General features: G+C 40.5%; 2 protein-coding genes across 2 annotated transcripts; both read left to right on the top strand.

The window, feature by feature from the left end:
- The first annotated feature begins 1087 nt into the window (after positions 1-1087).
- Positions 1088-16077, top strand: rnf150a (ring finger protein 150a). Its single transcript, XM_079278987.1, has 7 exons — positions 1088-1729; positions 6190-6440; positions 7457-7528; positions 9669-9751; positions 9919-10015; positions 10122-10332; positions 12315-16077. Exons 1-7 carry the CDS (start codon positions 1276-1278, stop codon positions 12431-12433), a joined length of 1287 nt encoding a protein of 428 aa, XP_079135113.1. The 5' UTR covers positions 1088-1275; the 3' UTR covers positions 12434-16077.
- Positions 16078-17043: 966 nt separating this feature from the next.
- On the top strand, positions 17044-21966 carry LOC306784985 (aminoacyl tRNA synthase complex-interacting multifunctional protein 1-like). The gene is made up of 4 exons (XM_079279199.1): positions 17044-17463; positions 18881-19089; positions 20440-20539; positions 20758-21966. The coding sequence occupies exons 1-4, from the start codon at positions 17064-17066 to the stop codon at positions 20922-20924; spliced, it is 876 nt and encodes a 291-aa protein (XP_079135325.1). The 5' UTR covers positions 17044-17063; the 3' UTR covers positions 20925-21966.
- Positions 21967-22182: the final 216 nt, after the last annotated feature.

Here is a 22182-nt window from a genome sequence, read left to right as displayed (position 1 = left end):
TACCGAGTATTTGGTTCCTAGTTAATAAACAGATCAAGGTTAAATACTCAACTTTTGGTATGCTATGATATGAATAAAAAAAGATGAATCAAATATTTCATAGATCTTTAATACAAAACACATTTCGAACTGCCATGTTTGCAGCTAAATGTATCTCACTAGTATAATGTTTGTTTACCCCATACCTTACAATTAAATTAATTAATAAACACATTTACTGTATGTTCAGATTTCTAGAAATGATGAATTGATTTTCCTTTCATACACTAGATGTTAGTGCTGTTATTAGTACTTGGCAAAGCAATGTCATGAGGCAAGCAGCCCCGTGAAAAGCTATTACATAGTTATCTCAAAGACATTGTAAACTATTTCACTTCAGTATACACACATCTTAGATTACTAATGTCTTTACTGGGCTCATCCCAACCTTTGTTGGTTTCAAGTGTATCCATAGAAGACTGATCCATCTTTAAAATTTCACAGATGATGCAGCAAATTTGTCATGCAGAATGTTTTTTTTTCATAATAATGGAAAAGAAGACATGAATTGTCAGATGAATGGAATAACAAATAATAAGTAAATTGAATGACACAAATATCAATTTCAATTTCTTTTTTAAATTAAATTTGCAACTTCCTTTCAAAATGCCACTATTAATAACACGATAACACTGCACACGCCTATAATTAGTCCAGTGTCTCCATAGCCCGAATTTACCCAATAAGATAACATTTATATGTTATAATTCATTATTAACTTATTATGAATTTTCCTTGTGATGCACAAATAGACAAAACAAAACCGCGTGGTTTCTACAGTTTTGTCACACATATTAGATCCGGACGAAAAGACCAAATGCAATAGCAATGCAAAACCGTTCGTGACTGTAAGTGCCAGGTTCATGTGTAAGTCTTTCTTTGGCAGTGGATTACATGATTTATGACTGTTTTAGTTTCTCCACATGCGGCGTCAGAGGCACACCAGGTCACGTGCAGATGAGCGGTGAGCCAATCCTGGGCGAGGACGGGAAACAGCTGACGGTGAACAACAACTCACACACAGCGTCGCCTTTTTCTGCAAGTGGTGGTGTGTTGTGGGTTCTGCACGTAGCTCACAAACTGTTAGGATAGCTCGTCTATGATGGCTGGTGTCTGCCTCTGGCTCTCATGCAACGTTAATGTTGTTTGTTTCCTGCTGTAAGAAGAGGGGCGTGGTGCGAGCTTTCTTAGTGAGGACGAGACCCGGGACCATCGCATCCCAAACCAGCCCGCACTATGGCTCCGTCCCTCGTCCGAGCTTGCCGCAGTCTGGCTCTCCAGACGTGGCTGCTGTCGTTTTGTTTCGTGCACTTATTGTGCCTGGACTTCACGGTTGCAGAGAAAGAGGAATGGTACACCGCTTTTGTTAACATCACCTATCTGGACCCCGTCACTTCCGAGGTCAAGACAGAGAAAACCGAGTGCGGTCGGTATGGCGAGCAGTCGCCCAAAAAAGAAGCCAGAGGTCTTGTACTGGTGCCGACCAGTCTGCAGGACAGACAGGCGTGCGACCCAAACGTTAGGTTCCCCCCAGTCCTTCAAAACACTGACTGGGTGGCGTTGGTGGCTGCGGGGAACTGTACATACCGAGAGAAGATCCGGAACGTAGCAAACTACAACGCCTCTGCAGTTGTCATATACAATGTGGGCTCTAGCAGTGCAAACGACACCATAACAATGCCCCATCCAGGTAAGAGACAACAAGTCAACATGCCTTTTATCGTAATTCCTGTGATGGAGGCATGAGGGTACAAATGTCTTCAAAATGTATCGTAGACAAAGTTTAGTTCAACAACAAGGCTCTTCATGAATGTCACCGGGGAGAGATTAAAGGATGCACAGTGTACATGTACATGCATATGATTAAGAACGCTCTAAACATTTGCATCCTACTGTCCTTCTACCATCGTTCAGATGAGAGAAGCTCTGAGTTGATAAAAAAAATGAACACACTGATTTGAGTCTCCCTCAGTCTTCACAGTTCACTCAACACAATGAGTTTAACAAGCAGCAGCAACTCAGGGCTTCATAGTTGGTTCATATTTTTATTTGCAGTTAATATTCCCATAAAAGAAGTTTGTTGCACTCCCATTATATTCTTATAATATGGTAAAAGTTTGGTATCCACTTCTGGAACCAAAACTTCCCACGACACCATTGTAAGATGTTAAAGACAAAAATAACCACTTACAACACATTTTTACTTGTGTTTATGAATAATGTGATGACCTCAGGAATTTTACTATTGATTTAATGATCCTGGAATTAATAGATTATCAGTTTTTTCTGCATATGCTCTTCATCAGCTCATACACCTGCTGACACATGTGGCTTGGATGTCAGTTTTGCTTTTTAAAGTAGATTCCCTTCTCATACTGCCACTCTGTTCTAGTGCTTTAATGTTTGGTTGTTTCTCCAAACACAGCAGGCCATCGTGCCTTTATTATAATACCTTTATTAATACCTTTATTGTATCATCTAGTTTAGTAAACTACAGTTGGAATAAGCGTTTTCTTCCAAGCTTGCTAAGCAGTTATTTGTGTTTTTTACCTGTAGAGTCTAACTCTTGATCTCACCCTGAACTGATCAAACAGATTCGATTATTGAGTTTAAGGCCTCCAGTAGCTGTGAGAAGAGCCCTCTGCATGAGGTATTGTTTCCACCTTGTGAGTCTTTTTGTGGCATAGTGTGGTCATGGAGACGCCTACTGTATCGGGAATACTGTACCACAAAGTACTCTGCCAGGTGTTTTTTTTATTTCTAGCGGTTTGTGGACAGATTGCATTGCAATACTTACCCAGGACTGTGCCAGATGCAGTCATGAAACTTTACAGGCGTGTAGTTGAGATTAAAAATGAAGGCAGAGATCGGAGATGGGTGTGGTCCGATGTTGTCGGAAGTTTTTTAAATTTACGCCCCTGGCCCGATTTGGTGTCACAGCTGGTGAGATCCTATTGCAAGATTCTCTTTAGTTTCCAATGGATATGTATTTCCATTGGAAATGGGCTCTCGGGCAGCTTGTTGCTAGTTTTAATGAAGGTGTGGCTGACCAGACCACTGAGTCCGTGCCAGACAACAGCACAATGCATTAAGGCTGTTGGACAAAAGGATCTGTGGAGAAACAGATGTTGCAACAAAAAGCACACAACACCTGACCATAATGGTCAAATTGATTACAATACGTTTTTAACTGAAAGGTCTCTTTGAGTGGACGTGTCAGAGGCACCTGTCATGAAAAGCAGATCATTTGAATTCAATGCAAAAAGTCTAAAGCTTTTACTCAAATTCAGAGACGTGTCTCAGGAGAAAGTAGAGAACAACCCAAAGCTAAAAAGTGAGTGAATGATGCACAATTTCACATGAAATTGAAAACCAGGCTTTCCCTGCTTCGAGCCATGACGTAAATATAAACTGGGCCACTTTAAGGGACAGAAACGGCAGCCAGGAGAGGTGTGAAGACAACGCTTTTAGAGAAGGGGAACATAACGCAGAGCACAGTGACCAAGGCACGGGTCCTCAAGTGTAGATTAAATGTGAGGCTGCCAAAGAAAGAATGGAGCACTTTCCTGTCCAGAGCCAACACAGCTGGGCTGTAAAAGCCACAGTTGCCAGAGCCAGAAACCTCTCACGGCTTGATTTCATTCAACCCTAACAGCCCCAAGGCTGAGTGGGGTCAAAGTCAAGATACTGCCAGGTCAGAACCTGTCAGTTTAACTCTGAAAGAGCAGGGTTTATACTTTAAATTGTGCAGCCAGTTTCCTGTCAAAGTTGTAAGAATTATATGAAATGTGCTTATTTGCTTTCTTGATAGCAGCAGTGAATTAGCATACAGACTGGAAACAGCTCACATGGCCAAAAAACAAATGAGATTTGCTATTTTATGGGTGGCTATGTTCCAGACTATTTCTTTGCCTTTAGAGCAGAAACTTCTTGGACTCTCCGCTGGTTGCCTACCAACTGCTCAGCACCATTTAATAGTCTGGGAAGCAGTTACCCGCAAAACCACGGCGTTTTGTTTTCACACTTGCATTTTTGTGTCGAGTAATTGTACCTTTTTAGAGCTGCTGGTGGCTGGAATTTGTTACATTTGGACAGAGGCAGGCTAGCAGTTTCCCCTTGTTGGCAGTCTTTATGCTAAGCTAAGCTAAGCTAATCGCCTGTTGGCTTCAGCATCATGTTCAACGTACAGATATGAGAGTGTTTTCAAACTGCTCATTTAACTCGCATCTAGGAAGTGAATAAGCATATTTCCCAAAATGTCAAACTATTCCTTCAGTCACCAACTTTAAAAAAACAAAACTTGCATGGTCTGCACAGTCTGTTTTGAGTAACTGTCGGGTTGAGATTAGTACATGGTTGTTTATAAAGCATTTACCAGTTAATTGCGTGGTAATCTGTGCCGCAGTGCCTCTCTGCAGACCAAAAGCCTGTTAAATCAATTCAATTCCCAGCACTGAACAGGTTGGTGTCCACTGGATTAACCCATTCAGCATCTATTCTTCTTTGCTATCACATTTTGGCAAAGTGGGTCTGAAAACGCCGATCATTTTACAAGTTCAGCGTCAGTCACAGACATTGCACTCCTCCTGTTTTAGAAGCAGCTATTTTTGTCCGCTCTGGCTGCGTCACAGTGAACAGAAGAAGGAGATAAGGCTCAGGGAAATCTTACATGTTATGCCTTCCCTCATTTCTGCTGGCTGTGAAGCAGAAGATGGCCATACGGGGGCATTTTTTTTTTTTAAAGTCTACAAGGCAAGGCAAGTTTATTTGTACAGCACATTTCAACAACAAGGTAATTCAAAGTGCTTCACATAAAACCATTAAAAGCATCAAAACATAAGGCACAAGAAAAGGAGATTTAAAAACAATTCCGAACACATTTCATAAACTCTAAAAATGTATTCCAACCTCATTCTTACCTTGTTTAAATGTTCATGTCAGTGAGAATGATAAAAGCAAAAACTTCAGTTAAGAAGTGGGACAGCTTGTGGCCTGAGAGCCTGAATGCACTGCAGTGTTCAGCAGCGTGTTGCCGTCTGTTTGCTGTCCAAACACAAGCTTTTGTTTTTCTCTGCCATTGTTTGTAGCAGAGTTTGTCCACTCATTTTGAGGGAGCAGCCACCATAATACAGGATAAACCTTTGTGTGTGTTAACAGGGGAGATACTGTGGTTTGGGATCTGGCTGTTTTTCCAGAGGATGTTAGCTACACATGAAGGGCTTTGGACCCATTTCTACCAGACCCGAAAAAAATGATTCATTAAAGCATTTCTTTACTTTGCTTTTGCATATATTTTCTGTACTTTAAGTGTACATTTATTCAGCCAAGATTGTTAATTCTTGCATTTAAATGAAAGTAGAACTGGTGATGCTTTGGGTTTTCAAACCTGGTCATATAAAATGTAGCAGCTGTGCAGATTTTACAACAGCCCTGTTACATAAAGGGATTTGTGAGTATGACAGCAGTAATACATTGCTGCTACATCCTGAAAATCCACAAAGCCACTGTTTATGTGGACTCAAGGACCACAGGGAGCCACCGTGACTAATGCAGCCGCAGTCATAAACATGCAGCAGAAGGAATATGATGTAACCGTACTCAGACTGTTAATACAGCTCCTGGAATCATCAACCGGCCGCTGTACGGCTAAGAGAGTAGAGGCTTGGTCCCTCATTGTGACTGGAAACACAAGAGTTATGTCCCATGGGACCTCAGATAAACACAATGGAGCCTGCGAGATGCTGGATGTTTTGAGACAGGTACAGATATCGATATTTGACAGCCAATATTTGTCACATAACATAAGCCAACCTTTTAACTCTCCTACATTTCCTGTTTATCTTCACTGCAAACTGTCGAATAAAACTGCCAAACAGTAATTTTGTCAAAAACAATTGAGAAATGAAATGTCAAACTTCAGTATAATGGTCCGATGCTATGTCTTTAAATGTCTTGTTTTGTCCGACCAACAGTCCAAAACCCAAAGATATCCAGTTTACTATCATGTTTGACAAAGAAAAGGATCAAATCATCACATGTGAGAAGCTGGAACCAGCAAATGTTTGGTATTGATGCGGTAGCTACAGTATGGACCTGATTCATCTTCTAAACATCTAAACTGGTACTTCCCTGTGATGTCTGTGTGTGCAGGTACAGGCGAAGTTGTGGCCATCATGATCCCAGAGCCTAAAGGTCGTGAGATCGCGGCCTTGCTGGAGCAGAAAATCATGGTCAAGCTGTACATCTCCATCGGAACCCGCAACCTGCAGAAATACGTGAGCAGAACGTCTGTAGTGTTTGTCTCCATCTCCTTCATCGTCCTCATGATCATCTCCCTGGCCTGGCTCGTCTTCTACTACATCCAGAGGTTCCGCTACGCTAACGCACGAGACCGCAATCAGGTATGGCTTGTGTGCACTTTGTTGTAATCAAAGTATGACTATGAGCTGATGTGTTTCTGCCTGGAAGGGCTTCTGACAGTGCTGTGGTCTCGGTCTTGACATTGGCCCATGCGTTTTTCCATCTGGTGTCGGGTCTGTAAAGCTTTAAGGAGATGCCAGAATTAGCCTGACAGCTGGCCGAACAGAGACGGGGAAAACCGGTGAACCATCAACCAACTCGGCTCTCTGGCCCTGTGAGCAAATACTTGCTGTTGCCTTCTCTTTATAATGAATGGCCTCTGACGTTCTTGTGACGTCTGTAATAACAATTCATCATTGTGCCTGTTATGATAGGAGCCGGTGCCGTGACAACCACTGTTTTCACTTTATGAATTATGTTGATTATTGTACAGAATTGAACAAATCTGCTCTCATTTTATTTCCAAGGCAGCTCAGTAAGGCAACTGTTAAAGCGTGTCAATTCTCTGAAACTGCCGCCACCAGTTCCTCTAATATTCTTCTATAAATACTGTTTAATCTTTTTTTTCTTTAAAATAATATACCATCATTTCTTTTATGCCGGCACCGGTTCCTCTCATATTCTTCTATAAATACTTTTTAATCTTATAAGAAAAAAAATAACATACCATCATTTTTCTTTTATGCCAAAAAACAGGAAAACCTTTCCCTAGTTAATTCGTTTTTTTTTCATTATGGTTCACTGATTTACCGTGGTTCAGTGGTGGTGTTTTATACTCTGCACTTTATCTTACAGTAGTAGACGTCGACGCTGCTCTATTCATTTCCAATAAAACAAATGTGAAGAGATCAAATTGAGAAGTCCACAGCAAAGCGACATGCGATGTTTGATTTTGCGAAATTTCTTGTAGGTGCACATGAACATGTAGGCGTGTGAGGTGTGTTGTGGTTTTTGTCAGCTGATGTAGACCAGTTTGCAGTATTTACTGTATATCAACAGACTAATGAGATACCTGCACACACTGCTGAGTGACTGACTGTTGTTTTTATATCCACAGAGACGTTTGGGAGATGCTGCCAAAAAGGCCATCAGTAAGCTGCAAGTACGCACAATTAAGAAAGGAGACAAGGTAACAGTACATGTCACATAAACCTCAAAGCATCTTTGGCTATACAGTGACTTTAAAAGCTGTACATACATGATTATTATGGACATTAATTGAATTATACAGTACTTATTCTATTTGATATGTAGATATATATTATATAAGTAGGCAAACTTGACATTACAGTCACAATCTGTAATGTTTATGGCCCAAACACTGATGACTCATCCTTTTTTGGCAATTTTTTTTGATCCTTCTCAAACATTTGTAACTGCCCAGTCATAACAGGAGGTGATTTCAACACAGTTATCGACCCATCAGTGGACAGATCTAAAAATCCAAATAATAAGCGTACCTGGCAATCCACAGACATGATAAAACAGTTCATGAGTGATTTTGGTCTTGCCGATATTTGGCGATTACAGCACCCAAACTCAAGAGAATACTCATTCTTCTCACCAGTTCACCACTCATACTCGCGCATTGACTTCTTCCTCAACAGCAATTCAATCATATCTAATATTTCAGACTCGAAGATCCATCCTATCATTATTAGCGACCATGCTCCCGTAACATTTATTTGGAACAGAGTTACCCTACATAAACCTATCACGAGATGGCGCTTCAATACGTCTCTTCTCAAAGACCCTCAGTTTGATAGTCTTATTAAAAAAGAGTGGGCGTCCTTCTTAGAAATAAATGATTCCCCAGAGTCATCACCAACCCTTCTGTGGGAAACATGGAAAGCAGTTTTTAGAGGAATAATCATCTCATTCTCTGGTTACAAAAAAAAGAACGAAAAACAACAAGAAGCTGAACTGGAACAACAAATCAACCGACTCGAAACCATTAATGCAAGTAACTCGCCAACGGAAACCCAGAACGAATTAAGAAAGTACAAATTCCAAATAAATGAAATTATAAATAATAAAACTCAATTCCTCATACACAGACTTAGACAAGAACATTTTCACCACAGCAATAAATCCGGTAAATATCTGGCAAATTAAACGAAATAAAGAAAAATCAACAATCTCAATCATCAAGGACTCTGCAGGGAAGACCACAAATTCACCCGATGAAATAAATAAAATCTTCAGACGTTTTTATGCCAATTTATATTCATCTAAAAATAACCTAAATCAAGAAGACATCAATTAATTTCTCAACAGCATTGATTTACCACAGCTTAACAAAGAACAAATCAACATACTTGACTCACCATTAACACAGGACGAACTTTTTACTGCTCTCAATCTTATGCCCAATAACAAAGCACCAGGTCCCGATGGCTTCCCAGCTGAGTTCTATAAACACTTCTGGTCCATTCTAGCTCCACTCTTTAACAAAATGATAACTGAAATAAAACAAAATTTGCAATTTCCAGCCAACATGAACACAGCCAGTATATCACTCCTCCTCAAACCAAACAAAGATCCAACTCTTCCTTCTAGTTACCGTCCCATTTCTCTTCTCAATGTAGATATTAAAATCATCACTAAGGCATTAACTCACAGATTAGACAAAGTCACTCCATCCATAATTCATCCAGATCAAACCGGCTTTATCAAAGGTAGACATTCATCCACTAACACACGCAGACTGTTTAATTGAATCAATTACTCATCATTACAACAAACTGGTACCATCATAGCCTCCTTGGATGCAGAAATAGTGAGGGATGACCAGGTGGAATGGTGTTCTGTTGTATTGTATATGATGGATGAGGTTAGATTATTCATTGACATATACTCTATCATTAAGTTTCTCCGGTGTGCGATGTGTGTATTATTCCTTGATTTCCAGTTCATGAGGATAGTTTTCTTGGCGATAGTTCGGGCCACAAGGAGTAATTTGCGGTTTGTTTTACTCAGATGTATTGTTGAGATGTCTCCTAGTAAGCACAGTGAAGGGGATAAAGGGACCAGGAAGACAGACAGTGACTCAGTTATTTCTTCCCAAAAGTGATGAACTGGTGTGCAGTGCCAGGTGACGTGAACAAAGCTATCCGGGCTGTTTTGAGTGCAATGTGGACAGATAGCTGACGTGAATCCCATTTGAAACATTTTTTGCCCGGTGTAATGAATTCTGTGAAGTATTTTATACTGTATTAGTTGTAAATTGGCATATTCATCTATTTCATTTCTGTCTTTCTGTGTTTTAGGAGACTGAGTCAGACTTTGACAACTGTGCAGTTTGCATTGAAGGTTATAAGCCAAATGATGTTGTGAGGATTTTACCATGCAGGTAATGTCCGTGTGTGCTTGATCCTTGTTGTACGTACCGTATCTTTAAAACTAGGCGTCTAGGCATAAAATCATCACATGTACCAGAGCTGCCGATATATACACATTTCACGAGCAGTCATTTGATTTTGAATGTTTTATGTGTGGACCGCGTTCTTGTTTTGTCAGGCATGTCTTCCATAAGCACTGTGTGGACCCGTGGCTACAAGACCACCGGACGTGTCCCATGTGTAAAATGAACATTCTCAAAGCCTTGGGAATTGCAGTAAGGTCCTTTTTGATTTATTATGTTTTTCTCATTTTCTCTCTTTCATAAAATAAATGACCACTCATAGCATTCATGAGATTGAGAGACCTTTCCCATGTCCCAGCTCAACGCAGACTGTTTAGATGACGTTCCTCCCGACTATGAGACATCTGTCGGCGGTCCACACGTCAACCCTACCAGCGGGGCGAGTGAAATCACGGTTAATGAGAGATCGGTGGTTCTGGACGCAGCCGAAGAAGCGACAGACCTACAGCAGCTCCATCCTGATGAAGAGACAGAACTTCAGGCAGGAGAAAGCCAGCTCATCGCCAGGTGTAAGTCCAAACATCACACATTTGTAGCGTAGATGTAAAGCCCTGACAGTCACTCAAATGGATTTTTGATTTATAGCTAAGATGGGAAGTTGTTACATTCTGTTTTAATTCAAAGTTACAGTAAATACAAAATTATCCGCACATACTCAACAGTATGTCTCTCCGTCCATTTCTTTGTGTCTCCATTATTTAACACGGTGAAGTCTTTGACTGTTGCCTGATTCCTGCTCTGTCCTGTGCTTGAAAATACTTTGGGACCGAAAGGAGTTGACAAGACTTTTTTATCACTGTCCCGGTTCTGGTTTTATTCCCCCTTCCTCTTGACATTTGAGGGTTGAATTGTTTATTCTGAGACCTTAATCAGGCCAGCAGCCACCTGATCAGTGTTCCCTAATTCAGATGTTCCCCTTCCGGAACAGCCTAACTCACTTACACTCAAATATTTATGTTGAAGTGTGTTGTAGACTTTAGCACCTTATGGAAACGCCTGAGGGTTGTTTCTTTAACTGACGACCGTTAAACATCTGCTAGCTATCAGCAACAGTCATGCACATACACGTGTTCTTTCTGCCATTTAGCATCTGGGGCCAAAAACATTTCCACAGAACAGAGATGGAGCACAGTTTTGAGTCAGATATAACACCTATGCTATGGCTAGGGAGGAGATTTTTATGTTTTATTCATTATTGGGTTAAACGTTTTGTGTGGGGGGTTCGTTTTTCAATGTGAAGGTCCAAGGACAGAGGATGTCGTATCCTGTAGAGATTGTAAAACCCTCTGAGGTCAATTTCTACATGTGTGATAATACATATATGGTTTTAAATAAAGTACAAAAAGAATAATAGAATAAAAAAACATTCATCTGCATTTGGGCTTCGAAGATAAAAGTCAAATTTTGACACCAAATCAGTAAATCTATGCAACAATAAATACAGCAGGCCATTTATGGATCGTACTTGGATTTAATGCCACTATGTTCTGTAAATTGTACATTACTCCAGCTCTATCCATGTAATTACACTTCCCAGTGGTTTTACTGATGTTCTTGCAGTCAGGTTACTGTCAGCGTAGGGTTTGTAATGAAACTTTAATGTGGTTTTAAAGACCTGTAAGTGCAGAGTGTAACGGTAAAGAAAACATAAGGTGTTTGAGTAACGAGTGCCAAATCCTTCTGCTCAGCACGTATAGACTCGCTCCAACACTTCTACACTTCCAGGCACACACATGTCCACACTTATTGCATCTGTACCTTTTTAACTTTCTAGCGTCAAGTAATAAGTAGAGCTGCAAAGATTAGTCAATTGTAAAAAAAAAAAAAAAAAGTAAATCTGCAATTATTTTTGATATTTGATTAATTGTTTGTCATTTTTGGAAATTTGTCATTTGCTGACTCCAGTTTCTCAAATATAAATATTTGTTGCTTTTATTTGTTCTTTATTGCAGTAAACTTAATATATTTTGGACTGTTAATAGTTCAAAGAAAAGAAGACATTGCTACGGGTTGTTAGAACATTTCAGGGTCTTTTTTTGGCAGACATTTGACATTTTGAAGACTTAACGGTTTATTAGCTACGTTATCATGTAAATATTGTGCTCCTTATACTGCTTCTAGAGCAGAGGAATATATTCATTATCTGTGCGTTGGCACTACTGGGAGGCAAAAAAATTAAAAACAAATTTGCCCCAATGGGTTCGGATTTAAGGCACTTTAAGCAGGAGACCAGCTCGCCACAAGCAGGTGATCTCATCAAGACTAATTAGTATGTGAATCAGATATGATCTGTCATATGTCGCACCACTATTGAGCTGACTGTGACAATGTCACTGGTGGGCAGTTAGCAGGGGATGACACTGTCAGGATTTCTGCTGTTGGCTGTGATGGAGGACCGATTGTGTTGTGTCTTTAGCCTGAATAATGAGCGCTGTCCTTAATGGTATTGCAGATTATTCTTTCTAAATTACCTCCCTCTCTCCCCCCTCAGGTGGGCACCAGCGTCCACCCAGCAGTGATTCAGACACCTCTATCATCATGGGCGTGGACGTGGGCATGCCTGAAGTAGACTTGTCCACGGAGCAAGAATGTGATCGGGCCAAATCCTGAGCCGATGAAAGTTGAGATAAAAAGCATGAATCGCCAGGAAAAGGAGGACAAAAGCATGACTAAGTGACCGGGGCCCCCCCAGAGATTTGCCACGTCTCTGGCCCCCTGGTGGAAGTGACTACACAGAAGAAGGGCAAATGAGCAAGACACCATAGCAGCACAAAACACCCCCAGTTTTGTCTTCACTGAAAAACCGATTTGTCCCTGCATGTGTGGACGTGTTGCTTGTTCGTTTCCGAGCAGCCACACCTCACAATTTAGTTGGTTTGACTGCTATGCTCACAAGACAGCCAATCACAGCTCTCACAATGTGGTGGCCCAGTTTTTGTAACACGTAATCTTTTCACATCCTTTAAAGGTTCTTGATACGATATTCAGAGAATTAATGTAGCATCAAACATTTATTTGACATGTGACGATACAGTGGAGTGATGTCTACCTGAGCAAAGAGTCGCTCTTCCTCTGTGTGCTTTGTAATCCGAACTTCTCTGTTCTTTTCTGACGTTGTCAGGCCGGTCGCACAGGTTTTTTTAATGCATGTGAGCGTGCCCCACCTATAAGCTCACGGCCGCTGCTCTGCACTGCTCTCACACAGCGGTTACAGCTGATAACACCGTCCTGACCAACGCTGTTACCTGTTAACTAACGCTGTTAGCTCTGGCCGCACTGTTGGTGTTCTTTGCACAGTTAGCGCGGTTAGCCACCGGCTCAGCAAATTGCCATGTTGAGAGCCGTTTGGGGGCACTAGATATGCTCTTAATTTTGTAAACCTAGTATCTGGAAAGTAATAGGTTGTTTTAAGGCCTAATACTGAGTTTACCATTACAAAATAATGTTTCTAAACCTGTTGCTGGACACACTATAAGCACAGAAGCAGCAGGGTATCCTTAAGGTATGATTGCAGCTTTAATTGTTATTCAAGATATGTGCAGATTGTTTGATTTCTTGGTACGAGATCACTGCCAACATGTTTTTACTGATGTAATGAATACATAGCATGTATAGAGCCTATATCAGCAATTTATTCTGAGTCCAATAGTTGGTGTGAATTCACCACCAGCTATGTTTCAACTTCAGACTTGGGTACACGTTATTATCCCTTGAACACCTGAAGCGTAGGTGTGGTCATGTGACATTCAAAGAGTTGGAATATGTATGCACACGTTATGCTGTCATTTCTGAATTTCTAAATGTAACTGTTTCTGTTACTAATTTTGTGAGGACTGCATTTAGAACTTATCTTTTACCAACTGAATATTCCTGTTGTTAAGAGAAAATAACCAAACACAAGGTAGATATTTCTGTCCTCACCATTTGACAATCATAGTTTGCCATAAGCAGTTTGAGGCGATGTCACCCACTGCCCGACTGAAACTGCTGCTGTTTTACAAGTTATCACAACAAACCGCGCTGGTGATCACTCCCTGCTGTCTGTCAGGAGGGAAGTGTTCATATCTGTGTTCACTCTGCTGCTAAACACAGCAGTCAATGGTAGTTGTCAGTACCAAATTCTGGCATGGTGCACACATTGTAGACAAACTTCCAACACTTGTCAAACCAGTCGGTATAGATATTCAAACCAGTCTTTGTGTCAAGATGATCAGTAGTATTTTAAACATTGTCTTTTCATGCACACTGATGACCTACGGCTGTAAAACAGAATGGCCCTGAAATGCAGTGAGGGCGTAGAATTGGATGGTTTACGTCTATTGAAAGTGGGACTTGTTTTGGTGGAAAAGGAGGGCGCTATGCATCGCCTGACAAATACCATGCATTTGGATTCCCAGTCAGGGTTTTCATTTGAGGAATTTGATGCTCCGGACCTGTATTTATATGGCATGTGAAAAGCTTACAGCGTGAAAATGTTTACAGTGGGATAATTGAGAGGTTTTGTTTGGAATCGGTCCACGCTAAGTCGGCTAATTTTGGAAACCTACATGCATACAGCCCTCGCAAAAATCTCTAAAACAAAAACACCTGAAGAAACCGGAAAACGGCTACATTACTTAGTCTTCAAAAGTCAGCAAACAACAAAACTGCATCACAGCCACCGTGTGCTGAGGATGAAGGTTAGTCGGCTGATTCGCCGGTGGTTAAAGGTCCTTTTTGTCCCCTTCTACTCCCTTTGATTCAACTGTAGTGTGAGATTTATAAAGACGTAGATCCAGCTTAATGACAACAAGGGGATCAGCTATATCTACATTTCAAATGGGTTGCTGGTAGTAACAAACTTACTGAAAATTATTACCGGAAAACACCAGCTTAGTGTGGAAGGAGGATGAAAACAAAGAAATAAAGGTGTACTTTTTGCTTGTACTGTTAGACTCCTGCAGTGATGCATACTGTTAATTAACGTTCATCACCTTTAACAGTTTTTGATGGACTTCATTCTTCTACTTTTGTTTGTCTGTCGTCGTCCTGCCAATCGCCGCCTCATTACTTTTTCAGTAATGTCATGTTGAAGAAGATCGGTAGGATCCAATCGTTGATTTGATACGTTTTCGCTCACATTCCTGACGACTTACACACTGAAGAAGCACAGACTCCACTGACTGAGTCGATGGCACCATTGGAATTTAACTGGCTGGTTTTCTCTTCCAGTCATTGTTTCCATTCTGTCGTGCCGCCAGGCACTCCACCAGGGACTCTGTTATATAACACACACATGTCCACACTCCTCGGTCTGGGTCGATCATTGAAGGAGTATTGAATGTTTGGACAAACGTTTGAGTGTTCCATGAAAGCCTTGGTTTCAGGAGGGGTACTTTATAATTCTTTATTTCTCCGAGCATTTTATAAGAATGTATGTCCTTAGCTGTAGCAGCTTGATACCCAGAGACACTACTTTCTAGATAACACTAAAGTAAGAAGTTAGAATATTTTGTTTAACCGTGAAACACTGCCTGCAGTTGGACGCATTCATGAATGTACATTTTCATTCACTATCTATTAGACAATGCTGTCTATTTGATAAAAAGCCCGATTTACGTCTACGCATCTATTGCTTTGTGGATATGAAGGTGGAGGATGATTGTGATTCTTGCCAGCACATCATAGATACAGACGTTTAAGTCTCAGCCAGCCTAATGAGACGGCACAATACATAAGATAATAACCCAGAAACATCGACATCTGTTGCTCTCCTTGTCTTTCTGTCAACACTTTGAATTTCTTCTGTCGTCTTGTCTCATACTCACAATAACAACTCTCTTGTAGGAATAAATAGAATCCGAAGGAACACTAAAGACCTTGGTGTACTCCACGTATTGTACCTGCAACATTGAGGAGCACATTATTTGAACTGTCCGCAATTCCCTAATAATTTGTAGTTAATCAAAGCTATATATTTCATTTTGTTTTCTTGTCACGTGTTCTTTTGTTTGTGTAAATTTCCCTATATTGCAGTTTAACCTTCCAGTGAATGAGGAGACTTGAGGAAGACTATTTTTAATGTTCAGCTTTTGAGAAAGTACAGTATTGAACATGGCACATGACTCAGTTGTTGCTTATTGTTTACTGTTGTGATCTTTTATCTGTACTATTGTGCGTATGTGGGGTTTGGGGGAGTATCAACATATTGTACACTATACCCAGCAGAAATAACAGCATTGCTATTTTGTTATATAAAATAATTGTAAGTATGATTAGCGGTGTCTCTGTCCTTTTTCTTGTACCATGGTGCACATGCAGGAATGTCTCTGATTGTGAGTTATAATAAATTGAATCAGGTTTTTTTCAACTTTGATGAACTTGTTTATTTTACAGTAACTCTATAAAAAAATATTTCGCCAAATAAGGAGAGCAGTTCATAAACACTATCCGAACTTGTGATGTTTGAGAGCAACTGATTGCGCTAAAGTCAAGGAAAGCAGACTACAGCCATCTACTGTAGTCTGGAAAAAGAAAACAATGTTCCTGCTGAGCTGAGCTCTGACAACATGCTGCATACAAGCTGAGCAACCAAATACTACTCTGATGTTCTATATTTCAGAAGATTTGATGTCAGAATTTGGTTCTTTTTAAGGTTCCTATGAGCACTTTTTTGAATGGAAAGAATATGAGGTGTTTCCTGACCTTGAGGAGGACAAACTCCAATAAATACAGGTTCATGATGAAATAAATGAACTGGTATAAAATGCACGGCCCGCCACATTTGTAAACTTTACATGACAAGGACAACAACCTAAATCTGTCTTCTTTTAAATCCCTCCTCAAAATAAATGTTTCATTCATCAGGATTTCACCGAACTGATTGTACATTGTTTTACAGTAATCATCATCTAGTTTTTACCTCTTGAAATCATTGTTTTTGTTTCCAACCCTCTGTAATGTATCCTTCTTTATACTGTAAAGTATTTTATTGTCATTATTAAAACAATGTGTTCAGGTGTTGTTCCTAAAATATGCATTAACATTAGCCTATCATTACATCATCATATTATAAAATGATTGATTTTTGCGGCTAATCGTACCTCTCTTGCCTTTAATTCTGACTTAATTCTTGTGTAATTTACATTTGTAGGCCTGTTCTTACTGTTATTTTATGTGTATTTGTATCCTGTGGAGGGCAGTATTCAAACTGCCAAAAACATAGAAGAAGAAAAGGGACAAACAGGAGGAGGCGAAATCAATGCAGACTGCAGACATTTGCGGTAGAATGGGTCGCAGCGAGGAGCTCAGTGACTTCCAGCGGGGGACCGTGGTTGGATGTCACATGTGCAAAAAGTCTGTCCGGGAGATTTCCGCCCTGTTGAACCTGCCGCGGTCCACCGTGAGCGCTGTCATCTTGAAGTGGAAACGTGGAGGAATAACGACGGCTCTGCCCCGGAGCGGGCGACCGCACAAGCTCAAAGAGGAGGACCGTCAAGTCCTGGAGAAAGTAGCGTTGCAAAACTGTTCGCCCTCGGTGGAAGCTCTCACCGCCGAGTTTCAGACCGCCTCCGGGGCCAGCGTGAGCCCCAGGACCATCCGCCGGGAGCTGCATGAGATGGGCTTCCGTGGCCGAGTGTCCACGTACAACAAGCCTAAAGGTGAGTTCAGGGAAGCAGAGGTTCAACAATCCCATACAAGTGTAATGTTAGTCATACTTTTGGCAACATATCACCGACATTCATATTGACACAGCAACTCTCCCTCCAGCTGCTCTTCTAAAAGGGTTCCACAGGTTTGGAGACAGACATTTACACCCATTCAGTCACAGTACACGATTATTATAGTTTGGTTTACTAGATTTTATTCAAAACACAATCTAAACGTCTCAAAATATGCATTTTATTGCTTATTGCTTTTATTGGCCCACTACCTGCTCCATAGTTGACCTGTGTCAATGTGTCGCAATTAGATTAAACACAGCGTTATGTAAATATTTGATTAATCAATTACCCAATCAACTAAAACTCTGCAGCAATTTTAAAGTTTTAAGGAAGAAATTCTAAACAATTGCTGGTTGCAGCTTCTCAAATGTGAGTTTGCTTTTTTTCCCCCCCTTTGCCTTATATGATAATAAACAGAATATCTGTGTATTTTGGGCTTTTTCAAACAGTCTGAATGTCACCGTGGGCTCTGAGCAGTTGTGATCTGCATCTTTTACTCAGTTGCAGCTCTATGTAAAAACAAATTGTCACATGCAGCCACATCTACAAGGCAATACAATTCCAGCAGAAATACTGCGCCCCAATAGTTGAGCAATTACAACAATGTACTCGCAGCTGATTGTCTGTAGTGGAGGAAACGAGGAAGAGGCAGACATATCGGTCACTCCTTACTTTCCATTATTTGTACTTCAGAAAACTTGGTCTCACTCCGAAACCATGGACATTAACATGCTGCCGCCGTTCTCCTTAAATGGTTTCCACAGGATTTTCTCTCATTCAGCATCGAGAGAATTAGTGAGGTCAGGCATTCATTTTGGGTAATAAGGTCTGGCTCACAGTCTGCATTCCAGTTCATCCCAAATGTGTTCCCCCGGTCGAGGCTCTGTGCAGTTCAGTCACGTTCTTCCACAACTAATAAGAAAAACATTTCTTTGTGGAACTGGCTTTTGTGCACAGGGGCATGTTCGTGTTGAAACAGGGAAGCTCTGTTCCCGAACTGTTGACACAAAGTTGGAAGCATTATTAACAAAAATATTATTGGATGCTGCAGCTGTTGAGTGTCATTCCGCTATTTTATGTATAATTTCCCATAAATTACCAATTTGCAGAACTATTAAGTGCTTTTAAACCAATTATTTTTCATAATATTATGCACATTGAGTTTAGCATACAACTCTCACAGATGCATCTCATCATCCAAACTTTCCTTGACACTCGATGAATATCTACCGTCTGATTTTCACATACAAGCGCAGTGTTATATCAGATTTCTACTGTGAAGAAACATTTAAAATCCATTGGGATTCTCTGTGCATGATTATTATACGCAGTACGTGTCTTTCTTTGATGCAAGGAGGGGAGAAAGCAGAGAAGAAGCAGGCAGCTCCAAGCCAAGATAACGCCAAGGTGGACGTGTCGCGTCTGGACCTGCGCGTTGGACGTACAATCTCAACTGTGCAGCTCCCAGAGACTGATGGTCTGTATGTGGAGCAGGTCGATGTTGGAGAGACGTGTCCCAGGACGGTGGTCAGTGAGCTAGCTCAGCACATACCTCTGCACCAGGTACAGATTCTTTTGAATATCATGTGCTAACGATTATTTAGACTTAACAATAAATCTACTGATTATATTCTTGATTGATTGGTGTCTGAACATTTTTGTTATAACATAAGAATTTCCCAGAGGTCAAGTTGACGTAATTTTGTCAGACTAACAGTTCAAAAAACAAAACTTATTCAACTTACAATGTTAGAATACAGGGGAAAAGCAGAAAAAGTCCCATTTAAGAAGCTGGTGAAAAGGGATAATGAATGCATTCTCAAAATAGCTGCAGATACATTTTTAGTTGAATGTCGATTTATTGTTTTAGCTCTCATAACTACCAGAAGTCAGGTCACAGAACTTTGTGCATTGTTGAATTTGTTAACAAGAATTCTCAGAAGAGATTCATACACACACACACACACACACACACACACACACATCATTAATGAGGTCAGGCACTGATTTAGGATGTTACGGTCTGGCTTGCAGTCGGCATTCCAATTCCTCCCAAAGGGGTCCGCTGTGCTCTGTGCAGAAAGGCTCTACAGGGAAGTTATGTTTAAACAGGAAAGGGCCTTCCTTAAAGTTTTGCCTCAAAGTTAGGCGCACACTACTGTCTAAAATATCGTCGTGTGGTGTAGCAGTAATATTTCCCTTAATTCGCTTCCCCAAACCTCAAAAAACAGCCCCAAACCAAAAGTATGTGGACACATACTTTATAGTGTGTCATTTAAATCAGAACATATGGCTGCTGAGGTCATGTATTTAAAACACGGTCTGACTTTGCCAAAAAGTTTAAAACTTAAGAAAAATATCTCGATGAGACAACCTTTCCACGCACAAACAAAAAAAGTTAGATTAGCTTCGTAAAACTGTTGATGGAGCTGCCGTGATGTATAGCACAGCCCAATGAAGTGCTTTCTGACTGCAGCTTTAATGACGAGCACACTGTTGCTGCAGCTGCCTGTTGATTGGTTTATTAGGTCACATACTTTAGTGTCATTTTGGTCTGGGGCTGTTTTACATAGTTTGAGCCCCTTTTTTTTTTTATAACATTAAGATCTAAAATCTAAATCTTATTTACAGAATATTCTCTGTTTCTGTCAAGCAAACCAGATAAAAATATCTGAGGAAATTCTTTCTGAGTTTGAGGGAAATGGTCTTTGACTGTCTGTTATTGATTAGATATTAAGCAAAACAAACGCATACTCCAAAGCCTTTTTTAAATGATCTATCTTAACAACATAACTGATTCTAAATTCATATGATAAATACTAAAAGGATGCACCTCAATAAATGATATCATTATTTTCTAAGATGTGACATACATCATTTCATGAAAGGATTGTTCTTCTTCTGGTGTCCCAGGCTATGGTGATGTGTGCCAGCTCACCCGACGAGGTTGAAATCCTTGAACCTCCAAGCGGAGCAGCACCAGGGGACAGAGTTATTTTCCCGAGCTTCCCAGGTACTATTACATTTTAACCAGAAGCATCAAATTAAATCGAACAACCATTTCCAACCAAACCGACACCAGGAATATTGTGATTGAAGGAAGCATTTTACTGGCCATGGTTTTGCTGTTCTGATTCGATTATGCAAGGTGTATACTCGACATTTGTGGCGGATGAGAAGGGAACAAGGTATAGCTTCTTCTAATGTATCAAACTGATTTCTTGACTGCAGGTGAACCAGACAAAGAGCTGAACCCCAAAAACAAGGTCTGGGAGCAGGTTCTGCCGGACCTACGCACCAGCGACCAGTGTGTCGCAACCTACAAGGGAGCTGCGTTTGAGGTCGCCTGCAAGGGAGTGTGCAAAGCCCAAACCATGAGCGACAGTGAAATCAAATAAACTAACAGAGCTGCTCAAAATAGCTCGGTGCAAATCCCTGCTGCCAGAAAGGATCCAAAGTGTTGTGTAGAGCGGTTCCAGAAGAGCGGAGGCCCTTGGTTTTGGAGAGACATGTCCAACAAACACATGGGTGTGATGTTGGAGTGTGCATGCTTTTGTCCCGTGAGGAAGGAAAGTGAAGATAGTGAGGAGTATGTCGCCCTCTGTTGGACGGACATGGACATTACTATTACACTTTAATCTAAAATCAGAAGTTCTGTATTTGGCCAAAGGAGGTCACTTCAGTACCCATGATGATGTACAGTATGTGTGTAGTGACACATGGAAACATACAGCGCACAGTGATACTCTGCATTGTGAAAAGAAAATGGAAATTCTTACAAAGAATCCCTCTTTGGTTGGGAAATATTTGATAAATTCTAAATGTTTTCCCATGACGCCACAGTGGTCATTTCCACTTAACAGAGGATGAAACTAAACGGTGCAGAAATCCCTTTTTGAAAAAGGGGACACTGAACAGTTTTATTTTCGTTTGACAGTATGGAAATGAGTTGGAATGAAATGGAAATAACTTTAAAACGAATTAGTTTTACCAAATAAAATGTGTTCTTAAGCAACTGCATGCGGTCAGTTCTTTCAGCTCCTTTAGGTTAAGTTTAATGCTGGCAAATAATGAAAACAAGTGTGTGCGTGTGTGTCAGCTTCCATGCATGATTCCTAAGAAGCCTAATTTATCATTTGAAAGGCAAAAAAAATCAACCAACATGTTTTGGTTTTAAAGTAAACTGCCTTTATGGTTTTCCTCTGTAGTCCAAACCAATAAAATGAGAGAAACTCAAACAAGCGCAGTTATTCTTCCTTTATTTTACAGGAAGAAGTGAAAAACTGCATGTAACTAAATGGGGATGTGATTCAGGAACTAAGAAGTGGAACAGATTGTCTCTGACGAGATGTTGCTGGTAGAACAGGAGGACTGGGAGGGAATGGTATCAACATTTTCATAAATAAAAGATAAAATAAGCCAAGTTAGCTTTCTGTCTCTTCCTGCACTGTGATTCATTTATTTCTGTTATGTTTGATGATTTTAAATGTAGTTGTTTGAATTGTGCAAAAATAAATAACTAACTCTAAAAATAGTAGCAGGTGAATGGCCTTGGTGTTATTCAAAAGACTTAAAGAAAACAGGAAACGTTTGCTCACATCTCAAGAGTTTCCATTTGCTTTGTTAATGAATTTACAGTAGCCCACAACTCCACAA

The sequence above is a fragment of the Melanostigma gelatinosum genome (genome assembly GCF_949748355.1).
Source record: "Melanostigma gelatinosum genome assembly, chromosome: 11".
Lineage (NCBI taxonomy): Eukaryota > Metazoa > Chordata > Actinopteri > Perciformes > Zoarcidae > Melanostigma > Melanostigma gelatinosum.
Note: the sequence above shows the minus strand (reverse complement) of the source record. Positions and strands in the feature narration are given on the sequence as shown.

Coding starts and splice junctions, on each gene's coding strand:
- rnf150a (XM_079278987.1), top strand. CDS start 1,276: ATGGCTCCGTCCCTCGTCCGAGCTTGCCGCAGTCTGGCTCTCCAGACG. Junction 7,529..9,668: donor CAATTAAGAAAGGAGACAAG/GTAACAGTACAT, acceptor TCTGTGTTTTAG/GAGACTGAGTCAGACTTTGA. Junction 9,752..9,918: donor GTGAGGATTTTACCATGCAG/GTAATGTCCGTG, acceptor TTGTTTTGTCAG/GCATGTCTTCCATAAGCACT.
- LOC306784985 (XM_079279199.1), top strand. CDS start 17,064: ATGCAGACTGCAGACATTTGCGGTAGAATGGGTCGCAGCGAGGAGCTC. Junction 19,090..20,439: donor AGCACATACCTCTGCACCAG/GTACAGATTCTT, acceptor CTGGTGTCCCAG/GCTATGGTGATGTGTGCCAG. Junction 20,540..20,757: donor TATTTTCCCGAGCTTCCCAG/GTACTATTACAT, acceptor TCTTGACTGCAG/GTGAACCAGACAAAGAGCTG.